The sequence below is a fragment of the Mytilus edulis genome, chromosome 14, assembly GCF_963676685.1.
Source record: "Mytilus edulis chromosome 14, xbMytEdul2.2, whole genome shotgun sequence".
NCBI lineage: Eukaryota > Metazoa > Mollusca > Bivalvia > Mytilida > Mytilidae > Mytilus > Mytilus edulis.
In genome coordinates this window covers 31,835,919-31,859,383 of record NC_092357.1, presented here as the reverse complement: position 1 = coordinate 31,859,383, position 23,465 = coordinate 31,835,919, and the positions used below count along the sequence as shown (strand labels likewise).

At 33.2% G+C, this 23,465-nt stretch overlaps 2 protein-coding genes across 2 annotated transcripts in view; one reads left to right on the top strand and one right to left on the bottom strand.

Moving 5' to 3' along the window:
* Positions 1-993: 993 nt before the first annotated feature.
* LOC139504499 (protein dcd1B-like) overlaps positions 994-23,465 on the bottom strand; it is a 29,619-nt gene continuing 7,147 nt past the window's right edge. Inside the window, exons 6-13 of the mRNA XM_071294605.1 lie at positions 9,809-9,843; positions 9,016-9,110; positions 8,479-8,583; positions 7,756-7,850; positions 6,891-7,001; positions 5,955-6,069; positions 1,916-2,132; positions 994-1,146 (exon numbers count right to left, since the gene is read on the bottom strand). Of these exons, the coding sequence (XP_071150706.1) occupies positions 1,080-1,146; positions 1,916-2,132; positions 5,955-6,069; positions 6,891-7,001; positions 7,756-7,850; positions 8,479-8,583; positions 9,016-9,110; positions 9,809-9,843 (840 nt within the window). The 3' untranslated portion in view covers positions 994-1,079. The remainder of the gene's footprint in view (positions 1,147-1,915; positions 2,133-5,954; positions 6,070-6,890; positions 7,002-7,755; positions 7,851-8,478; positions 8,584-9,015; positions 9,111-9,808; positions 9,844-23,465) is intronic.
* On the top strand, positions 12,205-22,542 carry LOC139504500 (M-phase inducer phosphatase-like). Its single transcript, XM_071294606.1, has 9 exons — positions 12,205-12,434; positions 13,495-13,648; positions 15,084-15,170; positions 16,147-16,278; positions 17,395-17,649; positions 18,736-18,834; positions 19,643-19,773; positions 19,909-20,026; positions 22,356-22,542. The coding sequence occupies exons 1-9, from the start codon at positions 12,418-12,420 to the stop codon at positions 22,491-22,493; spliced, it is 1,131 nt and encodes a 376-aa protein (XP_071150707.1). The 5' UTR covers positions 12,205-12,417; the 3' UTR covers positions 22,494-22,542.

The following is a 23,465-nucleotide window of genomic DNA, read 5'->3' as shown; positions in this document are numbered from 1 at the left end:
TTCTGTAGTTTAGTCTGAGCAACGGAAGTACATGTCATGTTCTCAGTAACTCAGCAAGAACCGGGTCTTTTTAGTAATTACACTTATCAAAGGAAACATCCATGTTCGTCTCATCCTTTAATAACAAATTAGAGAAACCGTCGCTGTAGTACTGGTCCATTAAGAAGTACATGTCATGTTCTCAGCAACTCAGCAGGAACCGGGAATTTTTAGTAATTAAACTTATCAAAGGAAACATCCATGTTCGTCGCTGTAGTACTGTTTCATTATAATACTTTATTCCGGTTGGCTAACTGTACATCACGTGTTATTCCTTATGCAATTGCATTAAACAATAAAACTTTTCATTCATATTAACACGAGGTCCGACAAGTAAAGTGCACAGGTAAATTAAAAATAAAAACCATAATAAAAATCGTGTTTCCATGATCCTAGCTAAAAATGTAATTATAAGTATTGAATGCTTCTTTTTGTAACTTCATATATATAGGGTTGTAAAAGCGTTGACCGTGCGCACATTTTTAGAATGAAGCACTTCCGCGCTTCATACAAAATGTACTTCGGTCAACGCTTTTACACCCCAATAAAGTTACAAAAAGAAATTGAAATTCGCTTCTTCATGGATACCCCGAGAGGGTTGATTTTATTATATGTTTTTTTCTAAAGCCATTAGCTGCAAAAGATTGTCTCAGATTTCGGATAGAATGTATAGGTCAAATTTTACAACTAATCAAACAATATCTACTTGTATGTGGTAAGGATGTTTACACTGATTACAGATTTATGAGAGAATGGAATACGATAGCGATAATTTGAGACACCCTTTTGTAGCTCCTGATGTGTTGATTAAGATTTCATTAAAATTTCCTCTTTTATAAATCTATATGCAGAAAGTAACAGCATTTTACAGGTTGGAGATTGTAAGTGAAAAATCTTTATATTGTGCTTCCTTAAATAAGTATACAGAAAATAGCGTACGATAATAACAAATAATTTGCATGGGGTTTATAATTTAATGAACGAACTATTCGAAGGCCAGAAAATGAATATGTATTCGTATTTCCAAGACATGTGTTTTACTATGTAGAGTTTTCTTCTGGTGGTATGACGTTGAATAATTCTGTCATATTTAGTTTGACGAATGATCTACAACAAAGAAGAGAGACAACATGAAAACAAATAACATGTGTATTTTTTGGAATATAATTTTTAAGTAGGTTAGTCGGACTTGCTTTTGTTGCTCGGTTCATACATTGTAATCCTGATATCAGTTACAGTAGTATAGTAAAGTATGGATGCCTATATAGTCGCGATCACACTGTAAATTTATAATTCGTCTAGAGCGTACATGAGGTCCAAGATGTCGGCCGTTATCCAGAAACACGTGTCGAGCGCTGAAAATGTTTTGTGACAATTTTTTAACTACCATACATGCTTTGTCGTCACTCTATTGATAAACTTGGAGTACTATCAGTCTAGTAGCCGCTACCTTATAATTATCTTTGGCATTTTAAGACAATTTATCATGCTAACTTCTCGTTTTACCCTTTTTTAATGTTGCAACGGTTGAACTTTTATAATTCCTCGCATAATTATGTTTCTTATTTTCCAATCAAAATAATCGTACCTAAAAGAGATTATTCCAGAAATACGCATTGCACTTGTGCTTAAAAAAAATGTCCGATATTACAGACTAGGGGAACTTTGCTCTGGTAGCATGTATGGAGACGATTATATTCGGACACATAAAAACACATCTGCTTCCATTTTCTACATTTTAATCAGACAAAGATGACGTCACAAACATAAATACAAAATACTGACAAAAGGGGAACTCTCTCTTACAAACAGAAACATAATCTGACCATTCATACTGATATGTATAACACTGAGCCCTTATTTAAAATCATTTTACCTTTCATATGCATAAAGAGGTCCTGACTGATTGGTAGATTTAGCGTTGGCAAGGTATGCGATGCTGTTTGTTAGATCGTAAATGGCAATATGTAAGTTTCCTGTCTGGGTAATAGACGTGACGTCACGTATTACATTTTCTACAGTGATGTTGCCATAATGTTTGGTCAACTGTCTTGAAAGTGTCTGACTAAAAGCTGGACACAACCAATCCATGCCTATAATAAAGAGGCCTTTATGGGGGTATCAAATTTATCGAATAATCAAAAAAGTTTTGCTAATATGTGGGTCATTATCAAAAAAACATGCAAAACTGTGTTATTGGTTTTTTTCAAGTCACAGACATGAAAATATATCAAAATAACAATTGCATATGTTAGATATGAATGTTTTGTGATACACAATATATTGTTTACAGTATGAAATGTTATAAAAACATCCTTAATGTTTTCTTAAACCCTTGAAGATAGCCAAAATTAACTGTTATTTTTTACTATAAATCCTTTCAGACTTGAAATAGGACTATTATTCATATCATTTGTTATTATGATTTATCACTTTTTATTGCCTTTTGATACATTCAAACATTTTTTAATGATTTTGGGAGGTGTATGTTGGTTTTTTTTAAGTCAATGGTGTTACTTAAGGACAAATTAGTGGGATAAGAGTTATCTTTCGCAAGATTTGGGCATTTACAACAGTTTCTCCCTTAGCAATGTTACCTGTAAGCATGTTATGCAAAAGAAAACAAACAATTATGTTGAAGATTTAGTGAAAAAATCGTAAGAGTAAGTAAAGCTTATATCGTAATTGGAAATAGTGTCCATGGTGTACCCTTTATAAAAATCATTTTTTGAAAACATTTCCTTAACTTTGAATAATGAAACATATTGATTATAGAAACATGCACCAGTAAAAACATATAGAGTAGGGGAATGGAGCACTTATTTCGTAACTGAATCTTAAAATACAACTTAAATCATAAATTGGTGTTACTGTCAATGGTGAGACCATTTTGATGAAATAACACCATTGACCAGTTTAGTAACACCACTGAATATATTATGACAATCAGCATTGATTTGTGTTTCTTTCATGTTTAACAAGCTAAACATCATATTATTTATGAAAAACAATACTTATTTAACAATGTTTTAACAATATCATGGGGCTATCATGTATTACATATACATATGTACAGTTTTCACAAACTGATGTATGCTGGTAACACCAATGACACTATTTAGTAACACTATTGACATTTTTAGTAATGGATGTTATGTTATATAATTTGAGATTTTTTAGCCTAAGAATTATTTTTTCATCTTTTTCTTTTGCTCGGTAATCTTGGTTTTGTGTTCAGTTCTTGATAAAGGTAAAATTTGAAATGTGATGTCATTGGTGATACTTTTGTGTCATTGGAGTTACTGAAGGGTCAGTGGTGTTACTATATAGAAATGCGACATTTTTTATTTTTTTTTATCTTTATTCATAAATGAAAGTGTTTTTATGTCGTGTACGAAGGATTAGGTAAATTATTACCATTTAATCTTATACAATTCACATATATATATTTAGTTTAAGTGTATTTTTAAGTATTTACAACGGCCATAATTAGGACAGCCAACTTTTTTACGACAATGTATTCTGAAATTTATGTTTAAATAGAATGCACAGCTATATGAATAATGTCAATAAGTCGTAATTTAAACCTAAACAACAAATTGGAACAGTTGTTTGGTGTTAAACAACAATATTAAGTACCTAAATATATGCTTTAAATTGGTAACACCATTGACACGATTCTTTCAAAGGATGATCTAAAATTGTTAAAATCGAAGAAACTCTTCATTTTTCCCATTGCATATTTCTGAATATCGTTGCTACCATACTATAGAATAGCGGGACACATTTAAAAGTTTTAAACAATGACATCATTTTTCAAAATACTACCTCGTCGAAATATGCACTTTTTTTTATAATGACATGTAATCACATTATCATTAAGTTTTCTTTTTCAGCAATATAATGAAAAATACAGTCCTTAGTTGTTAGTGGGTTTGAAATAGCTGTCAGATAACTGCGAGTACTCTCAGATCTGTTCATTGTGTCAATAAGAGGTGAAAGAATACTCGATCTAATCTTAATAAATGCACCAAACAAAACAAAATAAACTGGAATTAATGCTGTCTTTTTTTGTCGGGATGTACAAGTACCCGGCCACGTCCACTTGTATTTTTGTTCATCTGATGAGTTAAGCCATTTTCAACTGATTTTTATAGTTCGTTCTCATGTTGTACTTTTATACCACTGTCCCAGGTTAGGGGTTCGGGGGTTGGAATCCCGCTAACATGTTTAACCCCGCCACATTATTTATGTATGTGCCTGTCCCAAGTCAGGAGCCTGTAATTCAGTGGTTGTCGTTTGTTTATGTGTTACATATTTGTTTTTCGTTCATTTTTCATATATTAATAAGGCCGTTAGTTTTCTAGTTTGAATTGTCTTACATTGTTTTATCGGGGCCTTTTATAGCTGACTATGCGGTATGGGCTTTGCTCATTGTTGAAGGCCGTACGGTGACCTATAGTTGTTAATTTCTGTGTCATTTTGGTCTCTTGTGGACAGTTGACTCATTGGCAATCATACCACATCTTCTTTTTTATTCTAGCTAGATTATCAAATAATCAAATAATCATGAAATATTTGGTCTGGTTATCAAATAACCACTAAAAACGGCCAAATAATCAGATGATACAAACCGCATGAGGAGCTTTAATAAAAGGAAGCTTTTAAAATCTCGAAGAACAAACACAGATCGAAGAATTATTATACGTTGGAATTATTGTCTAAGTAATTTGTCCATCTGATGAGTTAAGCCATTACATTAAGAAATATCAATTTTTTCCCTCAAAGAAATTTGAAAAATGGTTCAGTCTATATAATTCCTCTCCCATAAGAAATGGATAAAATAGTAATGGGTTTTTATATATCAAACTTAGTCTAATAAATTAATTCTTTTGATTCAAAGCAAAAGAAAAAAAATCATTTTACCCATTATTAATAAATCTCATTAAAAAAGACAAAAAAATGTATTTATCTACAAAAGCTTTATGGATGTACTTCGGTTAACTTAAAAAAATAGAGATTAAAATTGATATTTTAAGCCAGAAGAGCTTTATACTAATGGAACAAAATCATCTAAATATATCAATATTCAAGATATTTCATTTTTTTCTTAAATGATTGGAAAAGGCTGACTCGAACTTTTATTTTAAATTTGCACTGGTATTATTGGGGTGTCAAATCGAAAGAAGAAAGCTAGAATCTAGTACTGAGAATTTGTGTAATTGACATTTTATGAGTAATCGAAGTCTTATATGAAATGAACAATGGGTGTTATAGGGTAACATAATGTTAACCTGTATCATGGGAAAAATAACATAATGTTACCCTGTATCATGGGGAAAATAACATAATGTTAACCTGTATCATGGGAAAAATAACATAATGTTACCCTGTATCATAGGAAAAATTACATAATGTTACCCTGTATCATGGGGAAAATAACATAATGTTACCCTGTATCACGGGGAAAACAAGAATTAGTCCATAGTAAACGGATGCCCCACTCGCACTATCATTTTCAATGGACCGTGAAACTAGGGTAAACACTCTAACTTGGTATTAAAATAAGAAAGATCATATCATTGTTCAACGAACAAACGAATGAACGAACGTATGAACGGGCGGACGAACAGTTGGACGGACAAACAGACGAACGGACCGACAGACCAGAAAACATAACGCCCCTCTACTATCGCAGGTGGTGCAAACATCGTAGGTGGGCATAAATCAAGGAGTCGGTTGTGTTATGGTTTTGACCCAACAGCTGTAAATAACTTTTTTCCTTGTTCAGTAACATGACAACAAAGGACCTTCAAATAATGGCTGAATCCTTTTGGCCTGAGTCAATTGAAACCTTAGTTCCTTATTAATTTAACGTTAAGTTTTTTTTGATAATTATATTTCTTATGACTTACCCCAATATACCACGTCTTTTATTTGTGGATGCCAGGACGCCGTTGGTTTCATATTTACGTCATCCATAAAATTTGCTACTGACGCTGAGTATTGAATTCCTCGAAATTCACCCATCTGTGTAAAACAAATTTAATTATATTTAAAGGGATAAACCTTGGTTCAGTACGAAAGTCTATAAGACTCACAAAAAATATTTATCTTGTCATACGAGATAAATAGGGTTGCATTTTTTTTTAATCTCGTAATTACGAGATAAACATTTTTTTGTGTGACCCTAACAGGCTTTCGTAGTTCAGGGATATAACTCTTTAAATACGTTCGTAAGAGTAATTTTTCGTTAATATGTTTTAAGCATTTATATTGTGCCTGAAACTGATTGGAAATAATGTATGTAACCTAGAAGCTTAGAATATATTTATTAAAATGGTTGACACAAACACACTGATGATATTGAGAGTTATTTCCTTTAACCTACCTCTTTAATTGGATGTACAAGTAATTCGGTATCACTTAGGCCAAAACAAATATTTTTTTGTTTCCTAATCCCTAATGCCATAAGAAAGAGCAGGTAACTTTAGATCATAATCAGATAAAGTATTTTTTTGTTCAAAATATTTGACACTATGTATAGCCAAATGTTTTCGACTTCTGCAGTGCTTAAACAAAAATGTCTATAAAAACGTTCGTTTAGGCTTGTAAATTAAGAGAGGGTAGCTATGGTGAGGTATGAAACATTAAGTTTTATCTTGAGAAATACAGAAATGGTCTAAGGGAACGATTTTTCATAATAATTTGATTGATAGCATCGAAAAAGGAACAGATAACCTTGAACTTAAATGGTTGCTCCATTAAAAGAAACCAGTTTGGACAATGACGTAGCAATGCGAGAAACGTGTGCAATGATTTTGGTGTATGGTGCCGCAAGTATCACTAACCTTTCCGTCGCCGACCCCGAGGATTAAATCACAAGTTCTTTGAGAATTGGCAATTCTGTTGATGGAATCGTCTATCGTGTTGTCAAATTGTAGAATATCACGTAAAAGATACTAAAAAATAAACGAAGCTTAAAAATTGTAGCAAGTTTAAACTTTAAATTACCTCAACATGAAGCAAGATTAATCTTTACTGTATAATTTTATTCTTTAACACCCATATTTAATATAGTCTCCAGTCCGGGAACATCTTCGCTATATCAGTTCTCTTTCTGTGGATAGGGGACTGGTTGGTACCTTTGGCTAACGAATATTGTCTAACATACTTCATATTCTATATCTCATTCTAGCCAATAGAACCTTGACCAAATCACAATCAACAAATCAGAACCGATAATTGTAAGACATCATTTAAAGATAGCGTTAATATCAAATGAAACCAATAGCGTCGCGAAACAACAACATGATGTATTATTCAAATAAACAAATATGTATTTCTAACTCTTCAAAATGTACGTGTTTGAAAGACATAGACAATGTCCTTGCTCCTACATTTATGCTCAATCTAATCCAATTGCATGTCTCACCACTGAGACAATATCTTTGGTCATGTTATAAAATTGAGAATGGAAATGGGGAATGTGTCAAAGAGACAACAACCTGACCGTAGAGCGGTAAGCAATCGAAGGCCACCGATGGGTCTTCAATACAGCGATAAAATCCCGCAGCCGGAGGCTATGTTCATGTTAGAGTTACGTTCCCATGCTTAAAATAAACGGCCTCTTTTTAAACTCACAATGCAAACATGTCTTATCAGTGAGGCAATATGTTTGGGCATGTTGACCATGTTAGAGTCAATAAAACTTACCGTAAAAGGGACTCCGAATCTCGATTCCTTTCCAAATGTTTCATCAGGAAAGGTTACACCTATTTCTGATATTGCCATATTTTTGGAGCTCATCCCTAATAAATTGGAATAACAGTAATGTAAAATATATAAGTTGTGGTATGATTGCCAATGAGACAACTCACCACAAGAGACCAAAATGACAGAGAAATGAACAATTATAGGTCACAATATGAATGTCATAAAAGCGCGACTGCTCATTACAAACGTCGCTACATGTAAAAGAAGTAGATGAATATGAAGTATAATTTAATACTGTACGGTTTTATTTGGGTATTTTTTATTTGAATATTTTAAACATATATTGTGCTAATTTTATATTTTTCATATGATTGGCTTATAGTTAAAACCAAGCTATTATTAACCGGGATTTTTAAGAAAAATGATGTATTGATTCAGTACGGTACCGAATAACTGACTACTTAACTGATGAATTCCTCGAGGACTAAGGTTCCTACTCCAAGAGGCAATATATACTAACTTTATATACAGTTTTTTATTCTTTGTACACATGTATGTCATTTTCGATAATGTATAGCTCATATCGTTTCTACGCAGTTAAACATCCCTTACGACTCTCTAATATTTAGGTTTAATTATAGAATTTATTTTTAATTTACTTTGGTCGCATGCAATTTATTAGGTTTTATTTCCACTTTAAATGATTTCAGATACATCTTCTACCTGTTATGGATCCTATCCAACCTGTCCACCCGAAATTAGCAAAAGCATGTCCGTTTCCTTCAATTGGGTGGTACACGGTCACTTGGGGGAAATCTTTAAATGGACCTTAAAGATATATATAAAAAAAAAACATCATTTCAGATTTAACATGCACATCAAGTTAACCTTAAAATATTTTATTGCACATATATTTCATTCGTTTTATTCAATTTCTGTCACTGCTCAATTTCTCAAATCAAATATTTTTTGTTTTCGGCTTTTTTTATTGTCCTATTACGAAAGTAAAAAACAGAAACTGTAGTGGCCATTCTTTGGACGGACTATTTATATAACGCGCAGAGAGCGTGGCACATAACTTACATGAGACAGAAAACAAGTCTTACATGTGCGTCAGGGACCATAATGGTTACCAGTATTACATGTACGTAAGGGACCATAATGGTTACCAGTGGTTCATGTTAGACTGCCATGTGTACCTTACTTTCATTAACTGCACAACATATAGTTATCCTTAGCATTAACATTTATTTTGCTTACCATCAACGCTCCAATCTAATGCTCTTAGTTGTAACAGGGAACCTTCTACTGGAACACTTTTACCCCATGCTCCAAACATTGAGCAATCACCTTTGCTAGAATATTAAATTATATAATGCAATGCGAATTTACACTGTTAGTTGTATTACAATGTTAAACATAGGATAACTATTTTCTTTGTAGATATCGTTTACCAATAATTAAGAAAGTACAATTCGGTATATGGTACAATTTAATTGATATAGAAACAAAGGAAACGTAAGCGGTCAGCTTTTTACATTTGTCCATTGACTATTATACGAATGGCAAATTGTGATTTATTGGCCTTAATTTAATTTCTCGTTTTTGTCCATAATACTGTAAACTTTTTCCATACCAATATTCACTAAATTCGCAAGGTTCCATGTGATTAATTGTATTACTGTGTTTTTGGTTTATTTGCTACATGGGCTATCTAGGTATATGATCCCCCGGAGAGGATTGAAACCTCACTAAACATGTGTTTAACGCTGCAGCATTTTTGCGTCTCTCCCAAGTCAGGAGCATTTGAAAGTGTTGTATGATTTTTAGATTTAGTTCATTATATTTTTTGGAGTTTTAGTATGACGTCCATTTTCATCGAATTTTTGTTTAAGGTTCAGCTGTAGCCTGCCATCAATGCGGGATTTCCTCGTTGTGTTGAAGACCCATTGGCGTCCTTCGGCTGTTTTCTGCTCTTTGATCACGTTGTTGTCTCTTTGATATATTCCCCATTTCCATTGTATATTTTATTGGTAACTTTTCTTAAACTTACGTTAGTTCACCAATCATATGAATTCGTAGAATTTTCTGAAAGAAAGAAAAGAGCATGGTGATACTAATTCGCTGACTCAGACACATTACAATAAATCGTAGTACCGGTTCTTTGTTTAATCAATGACACAGATTATATCATATTTTGTTTTCTAGTGCTGCTATTATTGGGAAATAGGATTATTATTACCAATATCCCTTGTGGTAATTGTTTAAGTAGTGATGCCGGTTTTGGTAGAGAATGATACACGTCCAAACTTTACCACTTTTCTGTATTAAACAACCTTTCAGTGTAAGAATATGCTAATATCCAGTCGCAAATATTACAAATATTAAATGAAACAGGATGAAAATATACTTTTGTTACCCATTTTATACGAGACAAACACGTTGACCCGGATTTTTACTGGGCGCTATCTAGCAAGTTTACAGCTCCATACACGTATCGGGCCTATCGCTCTAAGTAGACACATTATTATGACTCCGAGCCATCATGCCTTTGCTTTTACTGCTTTGCGGAGACGCATCAATAACAAGTCTAAGCTTTTTTTGTTTGAATTGGAAACCAATCACTCCCGCGCACAAACCAGGTACACTACCACATGACCCTTGATGTGTTTCCGAGTCAAAAAAAATAATAGTGTTTCTGAACAGACGGGAGGACCACCTTGTATAAAATTACTTAAACATATTTCTGACTATTATGCTAAATTCACATTATATTATAAACTAATAAGAATTAGAGAGCCACAGTATTTCCTTAATATCTTTGTATTTTATTTTACTACGATTTTGAGATTTTTGGAATGTTTGAGTCTTATACTTTTTTTTAATTTTTAAACATATCATGTAAATTGGCTGCTAGATAAAAGTGGCTGCTATCTTGATTGGCTGCTGGAAATAAATGCTGCTATCCTGATTGACTGCTAAAAGTAGCAACCATCTTGAATCTGGTGTATTTTGTCTAGCCGATACTATTTTGAATTGAAATATAAGATTTGGTCGCTCCATTTTGCTGATACTATTCACAACGAATTGTGTTTTGTAGTTTATAATACATTTTTGCTAAAATTTTACCCGTTTCGATCATATCCTTTTTCAAAATTATTTTTTTGCCATGATTTTAAGTTACATTCGGTTTCACTTTAAGTAGTAATAGAAGGTGTCGTATGAGTATCACAACTCTCCACCCAAGTGACAATGTGTAAAAAGTTTACAATTATATTAGGTCAAAGTACGGCCTTCATTCAATCAACACGAAGCATTGGCTCCAAAATGACTAGTGTAAAACAATTCACACAAGAAACTCAACGGCTAACTAAGACTTATATATGCGTTCTAACAAATTCTGTTTACCACTATTTTGTTGAGTATTTGGCTTTATATTTGTTTTCTATATCTTATTGCTTATATTGTCGGTTAAAACGTTATATATTCATTAAATTATGCTAATTGATTTGTAAACAATGTCGATCCTAGATAAAGCCTATTTATCTGAATTTTCAATCACAACTCAGTCCCGAGTGATCCCTCCCCCATATGGGACATGAGAAAAACAACATAATAAAACAAAAACCGAATACAATATAACAAGGCTGAAGCTAGCGAGCAATAGCTAGCAATATTATAAAAAAGTAGTTAAAAAACAAACTGGATTAATTTACAAATAACGGGAATAATTATTTACAGTGATTTGATATATATAGAATTTGATATTTTTATGTTATTTACAAAAAAGAACAAAATGTACTTTGAAATAGAAGTTTCAAAATACAATCATAATTTTAATAAAACTGGAACAATATTTAGTACCAACCGGGAAGTCATTATGTTTAATTAATCAATATATAGAATATGATATTTTCCTGTTATTTACATTTTAATTGCAATTTTAAATCTTTATTTTCAATCACAACTCCCTAGTGATCCCTCCCCCATATGAAAAACAACATAATAAAAAAACTCGAATCAATGTTTTATAATTAAAGAAACTGGAACAATACACTAACAACGGGAGTAATTATTTACTGTAATGAAATTTAATATATGGAATTTGATATTTCCTCAATATTTACAAAAAAAAAATAATTATGAAAAAGAAGTTTAAAAATATAATCATAATAAAATAAGCTGTAACAATTTATTAACAACAGAAGTAATTATCTATGTAAAAAATCATCAATCATTATAGAATTTCATATTTTCCGGTTATTTACATTTAAATGCAATTTTAATTAAAATAAATGTACACGTACTTCATTACAATGTAATTATCGTGTATTAACGCCAATTAATATATATCTTAATCAATTATTAGTAATTATTCCCGTTAATCGAGTAGCTTGTTGTGAACAGGTGCCAAAATGAGGCAAGGTGAACTCTATTTTCGAGTTAATTGGAGCAGATCGTTACGAATAGTATTCATTGCCTGTAAGCGTTGAGAAATCTTGACTCTGTGACAATGGAATAAAGAAATATATAAACATGGATTTTAATATATTTTGTACATGATTCTTAGCATTCTGTTACATATTTCAAAGAAAGGATATTTATTTTAAAGTAAACAATCTACCAGACCCTATCTACAGAGGATAAAGATTAGAATTTAATATGTCTGGAATTAGCTTGTAAGTACATTATATACTTCTCCTATTAATTTAATTTATATGAATAAAGACTAGTATTAAAACACATTTTTCTGTATCCCAATTATTATTTTTCTTCATATGAAATTATGCAAATTTTCAAACAGGAAAACCAACAGTATATAATAAACCAATTTCTTTCCACAAAAGGGGGCATAAAAGGGGGGACATGTCCCTTTCCGCTTATGCTTTCGCATTGTTTTAAACATGCAGCTCTCGAAACAGTTCATGATATCAAGTAGCTGAACAATATAATCTGTAAAGAGTAAAGTGGCTATACGATTGATAGTACAAATTAAAATTAAACGATGTGGTATGATTATCAATGAAACAACTACAAACCCGATTCCAAACGGCATGGATTAAAGCAGATGTAGGATTAAAACAATTTAAAAGTGAAAATCAACAGCTTGATCTATATCCAAACAATTAATGAAAACCAAACAGACACGAACCAGAACAGACACTGAATTACAGATCTATAAAATTTTGATTTCAATGTTTTTCGAATCTTTTTTCGTATCACCTGACTTTTTTGCATTACATTATTTACGTTGGCATCAATATTTCTTTGTTTTCTAGCAATGCGCAGTTTACTATCCATATTCGTATACTGAAAAATCTTATATCTAAGTTGAAAAACATTTTTTTTTATCTGCTAACCGAATCCCTGTGCATACAAAACACGAAGGGGTTAAACATACGGGTCAACCGTGAATAATCTGTATTATAGATATACATGTAGGAAGATGTGGTATGCGTGCCAATGAGATAACTCTCTATTCAAGTCACAATTTATAAAAGTAAACCATTATAGGTCAAAGTACGGTCTTCAACACGAAGATTAGGCTCACACCCAACAGCAAGCTTTAAAGGCCCCTAAAATTACCAGTGTAAAACCATTTAAACGGGAAAACCAACGGTCTGATCCATAAACACTATGAACCACACCAACAAACGACATCTACTGAACACCGTGAATCATCTGTATAATGTTCATTAAAGTTTTACAATTTACATACATTGTATGCGCTCGTTTCAGATTAACCAATAGCATGGGTTTATCTGGTACCTGTACACCAACAAAAGATGGGATAGATGAAGTTCTAAGTATCATCACACCAGAGATGAAGAAAAATTTGTTTCAAACCACTGACGAAGACGACGATTCCGGTATTGGTTTGGAGTTCAAAAAGGTAAGTTTATCTGTAACCCTTCCGGAGGACCTACATGTAAATCTATTTTAAAAAAGATGAAGGATTTCCCCGATATTTAGAATAACGATGCGAAATGTCTATTTTAAAAAGGTATATGTAACCTCATCTTTGCTATCCAAGGGTTACGATCCACTTTCCTCCTCTCCACCCTTGGCGGATTGAGATAGAGTTTCGGAGAGGAGTGAAATCATAACCCGTGGCTAGAGAAAATGAGGTAAACCGGTTTCCCGCACATTTATAATTACACTATGCAAAATTTATCTCAAAAAGGTGTAGAGTTTCCCCGACATTTAGAATTACACTGTACAAAATCTATCTTAATAAGGTGTAGGGATTTCTCGACATTCATTAAGAATTACACTGCACAAAGTCTATCTTAACAAGATGCTCTAAAGAGCCTGTGTCGCTCACCTTGGTCCATGTGCATATTAACAAAGGACACAGATGAATTCATGACAAAATTGTGTTTAGCTGATGGTGATGTGTTTGTAGATCTCACTTTTACTGAACATTCTTGCTACTTACAATTTTCTCTGTATAGACTTGCCCATTTAGACACAGAGGAAAATATTTTGTAAACATTTACAAAATTTACCAAATTAATGAAAATTGTGTTGACTTATTTGTAGATCTTACTTTGCTGAACATTATTGCCGTTTACAGTTTGTCTCTATTTATAATAGAATTCAAGATAATAACCAAAAAACCGAAAATTTCTTTAAAAATTACCAGTTGGGGACAGCAACCCAACAATTAGCTGTCTAATTCATCTGAAAATTTCAGGGCAGATATATATTGACTTGATGATTAAATGAACTCTATTAGATTTGCTGTACATGCTTTGGTTTCAGAGTTATAAGCCAAAATCTACATTTGACCCCTATGTTCTATTTTTAGCCATGGTGGCAATCTCGATTGGTTGGTTGGGTCACCGCACACATATTTTAAACAAGATACCCTCATAATGATTGTGGATAAATTTGGTTAAATTTGGCCCAGTAGTTTCAGAGTAGAAGATTTTTGTAAAAGTTAACGACGACGACGACTACGATGGACGACGGACGCCAAGTGATGAGAAAAGCTCACTTGGCCCTTTGGGCCAGGTGAGCTAAAAAGGTGTCGAGTTTGACTTTCCCCGTCATTTAGAATTACAATGCGCATAGTCTATTTTAAAAAGGTGTAGGGATTTCCCAACCTTAGAATTTAAAGGAATTGTGGTATGATTGCAAATGAAACAACTCTTCATAAGAGACCATAAATTTTTAACTATAGGTCACCTTACGACCCTAAACAATGAGTTAAGCCCATACCGCATATATATAGTGAGCTATAAAGATACCAAAATGAAAAATGAAGTTTAAGAGCACTTCAAACGAGAAATCTAGCATGTTTTTATTAACCATACTTGTTTCAGTTACCAGAAGACCTTCCAGTGCCAAGATTTTCCGCAATCTGTTCGGACAACCCTTCGGAATCTCTCACTCCAGATATATGTTTTCAGGTATGTTTTTAAGTACATTGTATCTAGTACACTCAATGAGTGAAATTACGAGAATTCAGATTTTAAAGATACATATTAAGAAGATGTGGTATGAGACAACCAGCTCTCTTTCCATGTTACAATTTGTATGTTTATTACAATTGATCAAGTTAATTAATATCTCGGGTGAGCGTCCTTCACAACAATATAAAATGCGGAAATTTCTGGAAGGAGTTAAACCGCCGGACAAAAAAATTATAATCAGTGAAAATCAAAAGGAAAATCGAAATAAAGTATATGAAATATGAAACGTCGTGAGGATTGCGGTGACGTGGAAGACAATGTTGATATTTTTTTTGTCCTTGGTCCTGATTTTGATAAAGAAAATCATTGAGATTATCAAAGCCTTTATCAAGATCAGAATCAAGACTATCCCTTTGTTCCTGTCTAACTTATGTGAACGAAAGCATCAAAATAAAATTAAACATTTATCATTTATATTAGTGTGTCAAATGAATGTCATTTTTGCAGGACCAGAAGATTTGGAGCCGGACCAGTAGAGTTTTCAGTCCACTAGTCCGGCTGACCAGTACACAAAAAAGCTTAAATTCGACCCCTGCTTGACAATAAAAATAATTTCTTCATGTCCACATGTAATTTGTAACCCATCCGTCATATTCATAATCAACATGCCAGTTAAAAAAAAAGTAAAAAACTTAACCGTTAAAAAAAATCATTCTCCTAATTTTAAGAAAGTTCAACAGCGGTACAGTGAAACATGACTACACCTTATCCTGCATAAACTAAAACCCTGTATAAACCAAACATTTTCTTAAGCACCGTCACATCAAATTGTGTGCGTTGTGAATCTGATAAAACTGAACATCGGCCAAAACCGAACAAAATCAAAAGTCCTGAAGAGGTTCGGGTTAAACAGGTTTCACTGTATTACAATTAACTTTGTGTCATTCTATAGAATCTATTTTTTGTTTTACAGATCCGAAAACCAAAAAGAAACACTAGAAACTCGCTTTTTTCATCAAAACGCCTCCTTGAAGAAGATGTTGGGCCATCAGCGAAATTGCAACGATGTGATGACACAAACTTTAAACGATGGTTTTCGTTTGGGGTTAGTATAACATTTTATTTGTAAAATGTAGTTACATTGTACTGTTTATAGCTGACTTGTAGTTACATTGTACTGTTTATAGCTGACTATGTGGTATGAGTTTTGCACATTGTTGAAGGCCGTTTGGAGATCTATAAGTGTTAATTTCTGTGGCATTTGTTCTTTTGCGAAGAGTTTTTTCATTGGCAAACATACCTCATCTTCTTTTTTATACTTTTAGTTTCACAGAGAATGACATTCAATTTTGTAAATTGGTGGTTATAATGTAGTCAACAATATATATATAATTTTCATAATATTCATAATTTTTTAATCAAGTGAGTTGGCGTTGTTGGAACGACCCTCGACTGGGTCAAACCAAACACGCGACGTGACATTTACGAGTACAATAGGAGCAACTATATAAAAAAAAAAAGGAAGATGTGTTATTCATAATTTTTTAATCAAGTGAGTTGGCGTTGTTGGAACGACCCTCGACTGGGTCAAACCAGACACGCGACGCGACATTTACGAGTACAAAAGGAGCAACTATAAAAAAAAAAGGAAGATGTGTTATGATTGCCAATAAGACAACTCTCCACAAGAGACCAAAAATGACACAGACATTAATAACTATAGGTCACCGTACGGCCTTTAACAATGAGCAAAGACCATACCGCATAGTCAGCTATAATTGACCCGAAATGATAATGTAAAACAATTCAATCGGAAAAAGTCTGGTCAGCTCGGAACCAACATTTTGTGTCCGGGTAATATGCTATCATGTTTTCTTATCTTTTGATACAGCCACTGAAAATCCGGCCTTAAAAGTCGTTATTATACAAAATTCATTTCAAAATCAACCTGTTTTCGTCTTGATATGCATATGGTATTTGTTGCTGGATGTTAGATACTTATATATGTACATATTTTGTAAGTATGCACATATTTTGTAATATGCACGAAGCGGGGAAAAAAAGAAAAGTTTCCATTTGCAGTCTAACTCCATATAAACTTTGATTTTTACTCGTATACATAAAAGTAAGTATTATCTTTTATGTCCATACAAGTCAGGCTTACACAATACACCTAATAGATACATGTATAATAAAAACAAGTACCATTGTTATTTTTCAGGATCAAGTAAACACAAATAGTCCAATGCAAATAAAAGAATCAGCTGTTTGTCGACTTGGAGAGACTGTGGAACTAGGTAAGAGTCCAGCGGTGAGCGTGCAGTCCATTGTATCCCATTCTAGTGAGAATCATGTCCAGTCAGCTGTTTCCCGCCTAAGCCAGAGTCAGGATCTTATAGCTGATGGCTCTAGTACGTTTTGTCTTCCGATGGTCAGGGGACAGCATCCAGATTTGAAAAGTATTTCTCCAGTTACGGTGAGTTATGAGTCTTCAGTTTAAACATATTTATTAATAGTGGATTGGGAAACAAGTTTTGCAACTTGTATTAATCCCTTTCCTCTTTGCGAGTGCGAGTGCTGCCTTGTAGCGACATTAGCCTGCTTTTTGTCGAAATCTTCAAGGGTGTCTTTAACGTGCAAGAGATATGAGTCTTTCAGCTTGGATATAAAATTTAGAATGGAAATGAGGAATGTGTCAAAGAAACAACAAGCCGACCATAGAACAGACAACAGCAGAAGGTCACCAACAGGTCTTCCCTCGGCTGGCCCCTAAACAAATTTATAGACGTGTTATGGTACTTTCTCTTATCGGGGCATTTTATAGCTAACTATGCGGTATAGGCTTTGCTTATTGTTGAAGGCCATACGGTGACGTAATTATAATTGTTAGTTTCTGTGTCATTTGGTCTCTTGTGAAGTGTTGCCTCAATGCATTGGCAATCATACAACATCTTCTTTTTCCTATTATAAATTTGACAACCTTGGTGATTGTTAAGAATATATAAAGAGAAAAAATTAAACGGAAACACGTTTTATCTTATCCTTTATAACCTCTGTCAACAATTATCGATTTTCATCCGTTTCCGCATATGCTAATTTGAAGCAGTTTGAACTGAAATACATGTACGTCTCATTTTCAATCTTGGTTTCAAGGTAGTCTTTCATGAATATTGATATATAAAGTTGTAATGCATATATATTGGGGAAAAAACAGTTTGGAGAAGCTACAGTGTGTCTTGCGTCCTTCTTAATATTTGTTGTCCTCTAGTTATCTCTTGCTTGTTTATGCCATCGGGTTGCTGTCTTATTCGCGTAAACCCTTCACTTTTGTGTGCACATTTATAAATATAGTAAGTTCTAGGCTGATCCTCTTCCTGCAACATACGGGTATCACAGATCAAAGCCAAACAGATAAAGGACAGAGAACCTGGCTAAGTAATTTCAGACAAAAATAATGTCAAACTTCTCTGTCAGATTGGACAATTCCGCCTTTTGTCGCTTTCATGCACTAATTTCAGAACCATTACAGAATAAGAGATATACTATTTATTCTTTATTTCAGATGTTGGAATTACTCAACGGTCATCTTGACCATATGATTGACAGTTACAAAGTCATAGATTGCAGATACCCATATGAATTTACTGGTGGTCATATAAAGGTTGGTATGGGTTTTCCTCGCGTGTTTTTCCCCCAATTACATTACAAAATTTATTTAAGCTGACATTGAAGCGAAATACATGTATGCTAATATCAAAACATATATATGTATATAAAAAATCGCAAAACCAGAGTTCAATTAACATGTAAGAACAGTGTCATTTTTTCATAGTAAACTCATCTGTATTGTAAAAGAAATAACATTTGCTAGGTTAAAAGTTAACTCCAAAACTTCGGTAAAAATTTAAAAGTATACGTAGTTTGCGTACAAAGTTTCTACCAACGATACAAAAGTTTTAGAATATAGCATTGGCAACATAGTTGAATTGTTGTTGCATTTTTTAAGGTCCAGTGAAAAATAAGCCCATCCATATCCAGCACGTAAAGAAAATGTACTTCAATCAAACAAAACAAAAGAGTTAAAGAAAAGAAATTAAAAAATAGAAAAGTAGAGTGTTAATTTGTATATAAATGTTACAACTTTTGTTTATATGGAAGTCCTACTAGGCTCACGTGGAAATAAGTTACACTGACTCTAAATATGTCAGACCAACCCGAACAATAACTCCGAAGGGGTTACTAGGCAACTGTCTGTAAAGCTAAATTTTCTAGGCATCAAACAATAACTTCAATATAGCCGATGGCAATAAGCAACATCTTCCCTTTTAAATGTGTACAATATTTGGAAGTCTGCGAATTGCATGATGTTTTCTTCCGCATAACATTTGACGTTAAGGCATTAAATAATCAAAGTACATTACAAATGTTTACATGTGTAACAGCATAAATATTCCGTTCTTTTTTTACAGGGAGCCGAGAATCGGTTTACACACGAAAGCATTTTAGAATTGTTAACATCACAAAGTCCACCAAAGGTCGGAGGAAAAAGAAAGATACTTGTCTTCCATTGTGAATTTTCATCAGAAAGAGCACCAAAATTGTAAGTACTTATTTTTGTGTATATCTTTTTGTGTATATCTATTTAAAATGAACTTTTTCAAAAATAATTGTCTTTTTCACTAAGTCTCTAAAAACAAATCCAAGTAAATAATTCATGACTCATGTTTTTCTTTAGGTGTCGCTTTCTGAGAGGAAAAGATCGTGAACAGAACAAAGAACATTATCCTGCCCTTAATTACCCAGAAGTCTACATTCTGCATGGCGGCTACAAGGCTTTCTACGAACAACACAAGGTAAGGTACACGGGATAAATGAATCAAGTTCATGGTACACTGGTCTTGTAGGGTACCAGAGTCGGATAAAAGAGAGACAGGATGCCCGTTCCCCCTTTTTTTAAAAGGAAAAACATGGTTGGATATATAGGAAATCAGTAAGGCATGACTAAAGTAGGCCCTCCAAGTAGCACGGCAATGGGTAAACCACGTTAAAAAAATACTTTTCGGAAGCAGAAACTCTTTCATTACTCAGATGAGCTTTTCTTTAAAAAGCTTATCGGCTTGATACGTTAGTACTAAACGTCCAGTGGCATATAGTACACGTATATCATGACGGGAACATTTTAATGATCAATACTTATGAACTCTGCTATGTTTAAGAAATAATTCATGGAAGCCATAGATTTGTTGGAAATTTACAACTGGCCCAGGCCATGTGTAAATTTACAACGTCCAGTGGCATATAGTACACGTATATCATGACGGGAACATGATAATGATCAATACTTATGAACTCTGCTATGTTTAAGAAATAATTCATGGAAGCCATAGATTTGTTGGAAATTTACACATGACCCAGGCATTGTTTATTTCGTTAATAACCTCTTGAAAAAATATGTTTAATTCTCAAACCCAATATTTGCGATTTTTAATTTACATGTTTTTTCGTAGGCTACTGTTAAATCCAAAATTGACATTTCGTAACGAAGGAGTTACCATGTTGACTCGCTGAAATCAGTTAAGATGCAAATAATGCAATAGAATAGAATAGAAAATAAAATGAAACCTACCTCAGAATTCCATTTTAATACAATATTATACGAACTTCGATGGTTACAAAATAGTTTTATATTTTTGTGAAATAAAATCGTAACATAAATATCAAGCTTATTTTCATCCCTTAATGAACCCCGGGCCTGATTGTGGAGAAAGTTTTCCATTTAAGAATTGAATGCTTCTTTTTGTAACTTTATTGGGGTGTAAAAGCGTTGACCGAAGTACATTTTGTATGAAGCGCGGAAGCGCTTCATTCCGCGTTTCATTTTAAAAATGTGCGCACGGTCAACGCTTTTACAACCCTATGAAGTTACAAAAAGAAGCATTCAATACTTATACATGTAATAGAATCATGAAAACACGATTTACATCAAGTTGTTATTTAATTTACCTGTGCACTTTATTATGGGACCTCGTGTCATCATGAATGATAAGTTTTATTGTGTAATGCAACTGCTTAAGGAATAACACGTGATGTGCAGTTAGCCAATCAGAATAACGTATTATAATGAAACATACATCTAATGTAATTATGGTGAAATTGACATTGCACAAAATATAACTGTGTTACTATATTTAGGAAATAAACAAAACTAGTTGCAGCATATTAATTATTTTTATTAAGCATCCGAATAAGAATAAAAGTTCTTTTGTCTTTTGTTTTATTACAATTTCTAATACAATAAAATCGGCAAAGCGTTTGCAAATAGGTTCAAATACATGTGGATTTAAGTGGGAGGTATATTGTAACATCCATTATTATGTATATCTCTGAGTCTGCGCTAAGTATAGATATATCGTGAATTTTCACACGGTGTTGTTTACAAAGCAAAAGAAGCACGTCATATTAGAATAGGTGATGCATATGAGTTGAACTTAAACAGGAATTGCATTTTATAATTGATAATAATAACCATTAATCACAACCACTCAATTATTATATATTACTTGCAAATATTTGTGTTTTGCTTAGACACATAATTTTATTTGTTTATTTATTAAGATATAATTTAATTTTGGATGCAACGCGTCTTCTGATTGGCTGAAGTTATTTTGTTATCAGCCCATAGACATAATTAAGTCATGTGCCCGTGACGTCATCAACGTTTTATCATGGTATTCTACGGTTTAAAATGGAATTTTTCTGTCTATTCGAAATAACATTAAAAATGTGGTGCACACTGTTAAATAACCCGCTACGCGCGTTATTCAGTGTGCACCAAATTTTTTATGTTATTTCTTCATAGACAGAAAAAATATTACAGTCATTCCTTAAATAAAATATAGAATATACATCTTACTGAACCAAATGTCAAGAGCTAGTTGGGATTTCTTTGACTTGTATCGTAAATAACGTTTCCCCCTAAACATTTTGATTAAAAGTGCGAGACTCGAAGATTTGTTTTTATTTTGCATATATTCAGAACAAACATTTCAAGATTTTGAATTATTATTCTTATTACTGCATTACAGTATACTGTCAGGGTAACTGTTGAAGAATCGTTCACCTATTGAAATGACATGCACTTGAAGATATAAATTGTAATCGTATTTTAATTTTACTTTGCAGGATATGTGTGACCCGGTTGGATACAAACCCATGCTTCACTCAGATCATTCCGCGGATTTACGTCACTTCCGTATAAAATCCAAATCATGGACTGCTGGAGAAAAACGACGTTATGCCCTAAAGACATTAAGATTTTAATTACCGAAAGAGAAAGACATTAAGTGCTTATTTGTAAATGTTTTGTTGATTTTTTGTTTTTTTGTACATACGCGAGGTGCGTGCTTCAATATATAGTGAAACCTGTTTAAACCGAAACTCTCCTGGACTTACCTTAAGATTTGTTCAGTTTTCGGAGGTTTTTGGTTTAACCGGGTTAACAACGCATAAATATTTGATACGACTGGAAAATACTTGGTTGAGAAAAGTTTTCGGTTTATGCAATATTCGGTTTAAACAGGTTTCACTGTATAAGATAATATAACAAATTGCAATGGCATCCATCAGTTTAAACACTGTCATAAATATTATTTGTGTATTATACATTAGTAGATTCCAAATTCCGGTGTATACGGATATGTAAATTGTAAATAAATCATATAAAATTTGACAAACATGTTTAATGGAGAGGGCCAAAGTTATGATTCTGCGTTTTAATGACGCATGTAAGGTCAGGGGCGAATCCAGCCATTAAAAAAAGGGGGGGGGGGGTCTAACCCAGGACAAAAAAAAAAGAGGGGGGGGGGTTTCCAACTACATGTTCCCATTCAAATTGATCGTCCCCCCTGGAACCCCCCCCCCCCCCCAAGAAGGTGTCAGTTCTGGTCATGTTGTAGTGGATGTTAGGATAGATAATACAATCATATAGTTATAGTAATATGAACACTTCGCTAGTCCTATTGTCGAGCCTGCAACTTTTGTTGCGGAAAGCTCGACATAGGAATAGTGATCCGACGGCGGCGGCGGCTATGGCTTCTTTAAAGCTTTAAATTTTAGAAGGTGGAAGACCTGGATGCTTCATACTTTGTATATAGATGCCTCATGTTACGAAGTTTCCGTCAGTCACATGTCCAACGTCCTTGACCTCATTTTCATGGTTCAGTGACCACTTGGAAAAAAAGTTTAGATTTTTTGTAATGTTGAATTCTCTCTTATTATAAGTAAAAGGATAAT

Bases quoted from the DNA above. Each gene is read 5' to 3' on its own strand.
- LOC139504500 (XM_071294606.1), top strand. The intron at 13,649-15,083 runs GTAAGTTTATCT...TACTTGTTTCAG, and splicing joins TTGGTTTGGAGTTCAAAAAG to TTACCAGAAGACCTTCCAGT. The intron at 17,650-18,735 runs GTGAGTTATGAG...TCTTTATTTCAG, and splicing joins AAAGTATTTCTCCAGTTACG to ATGTTGGAATTACTCAACGG.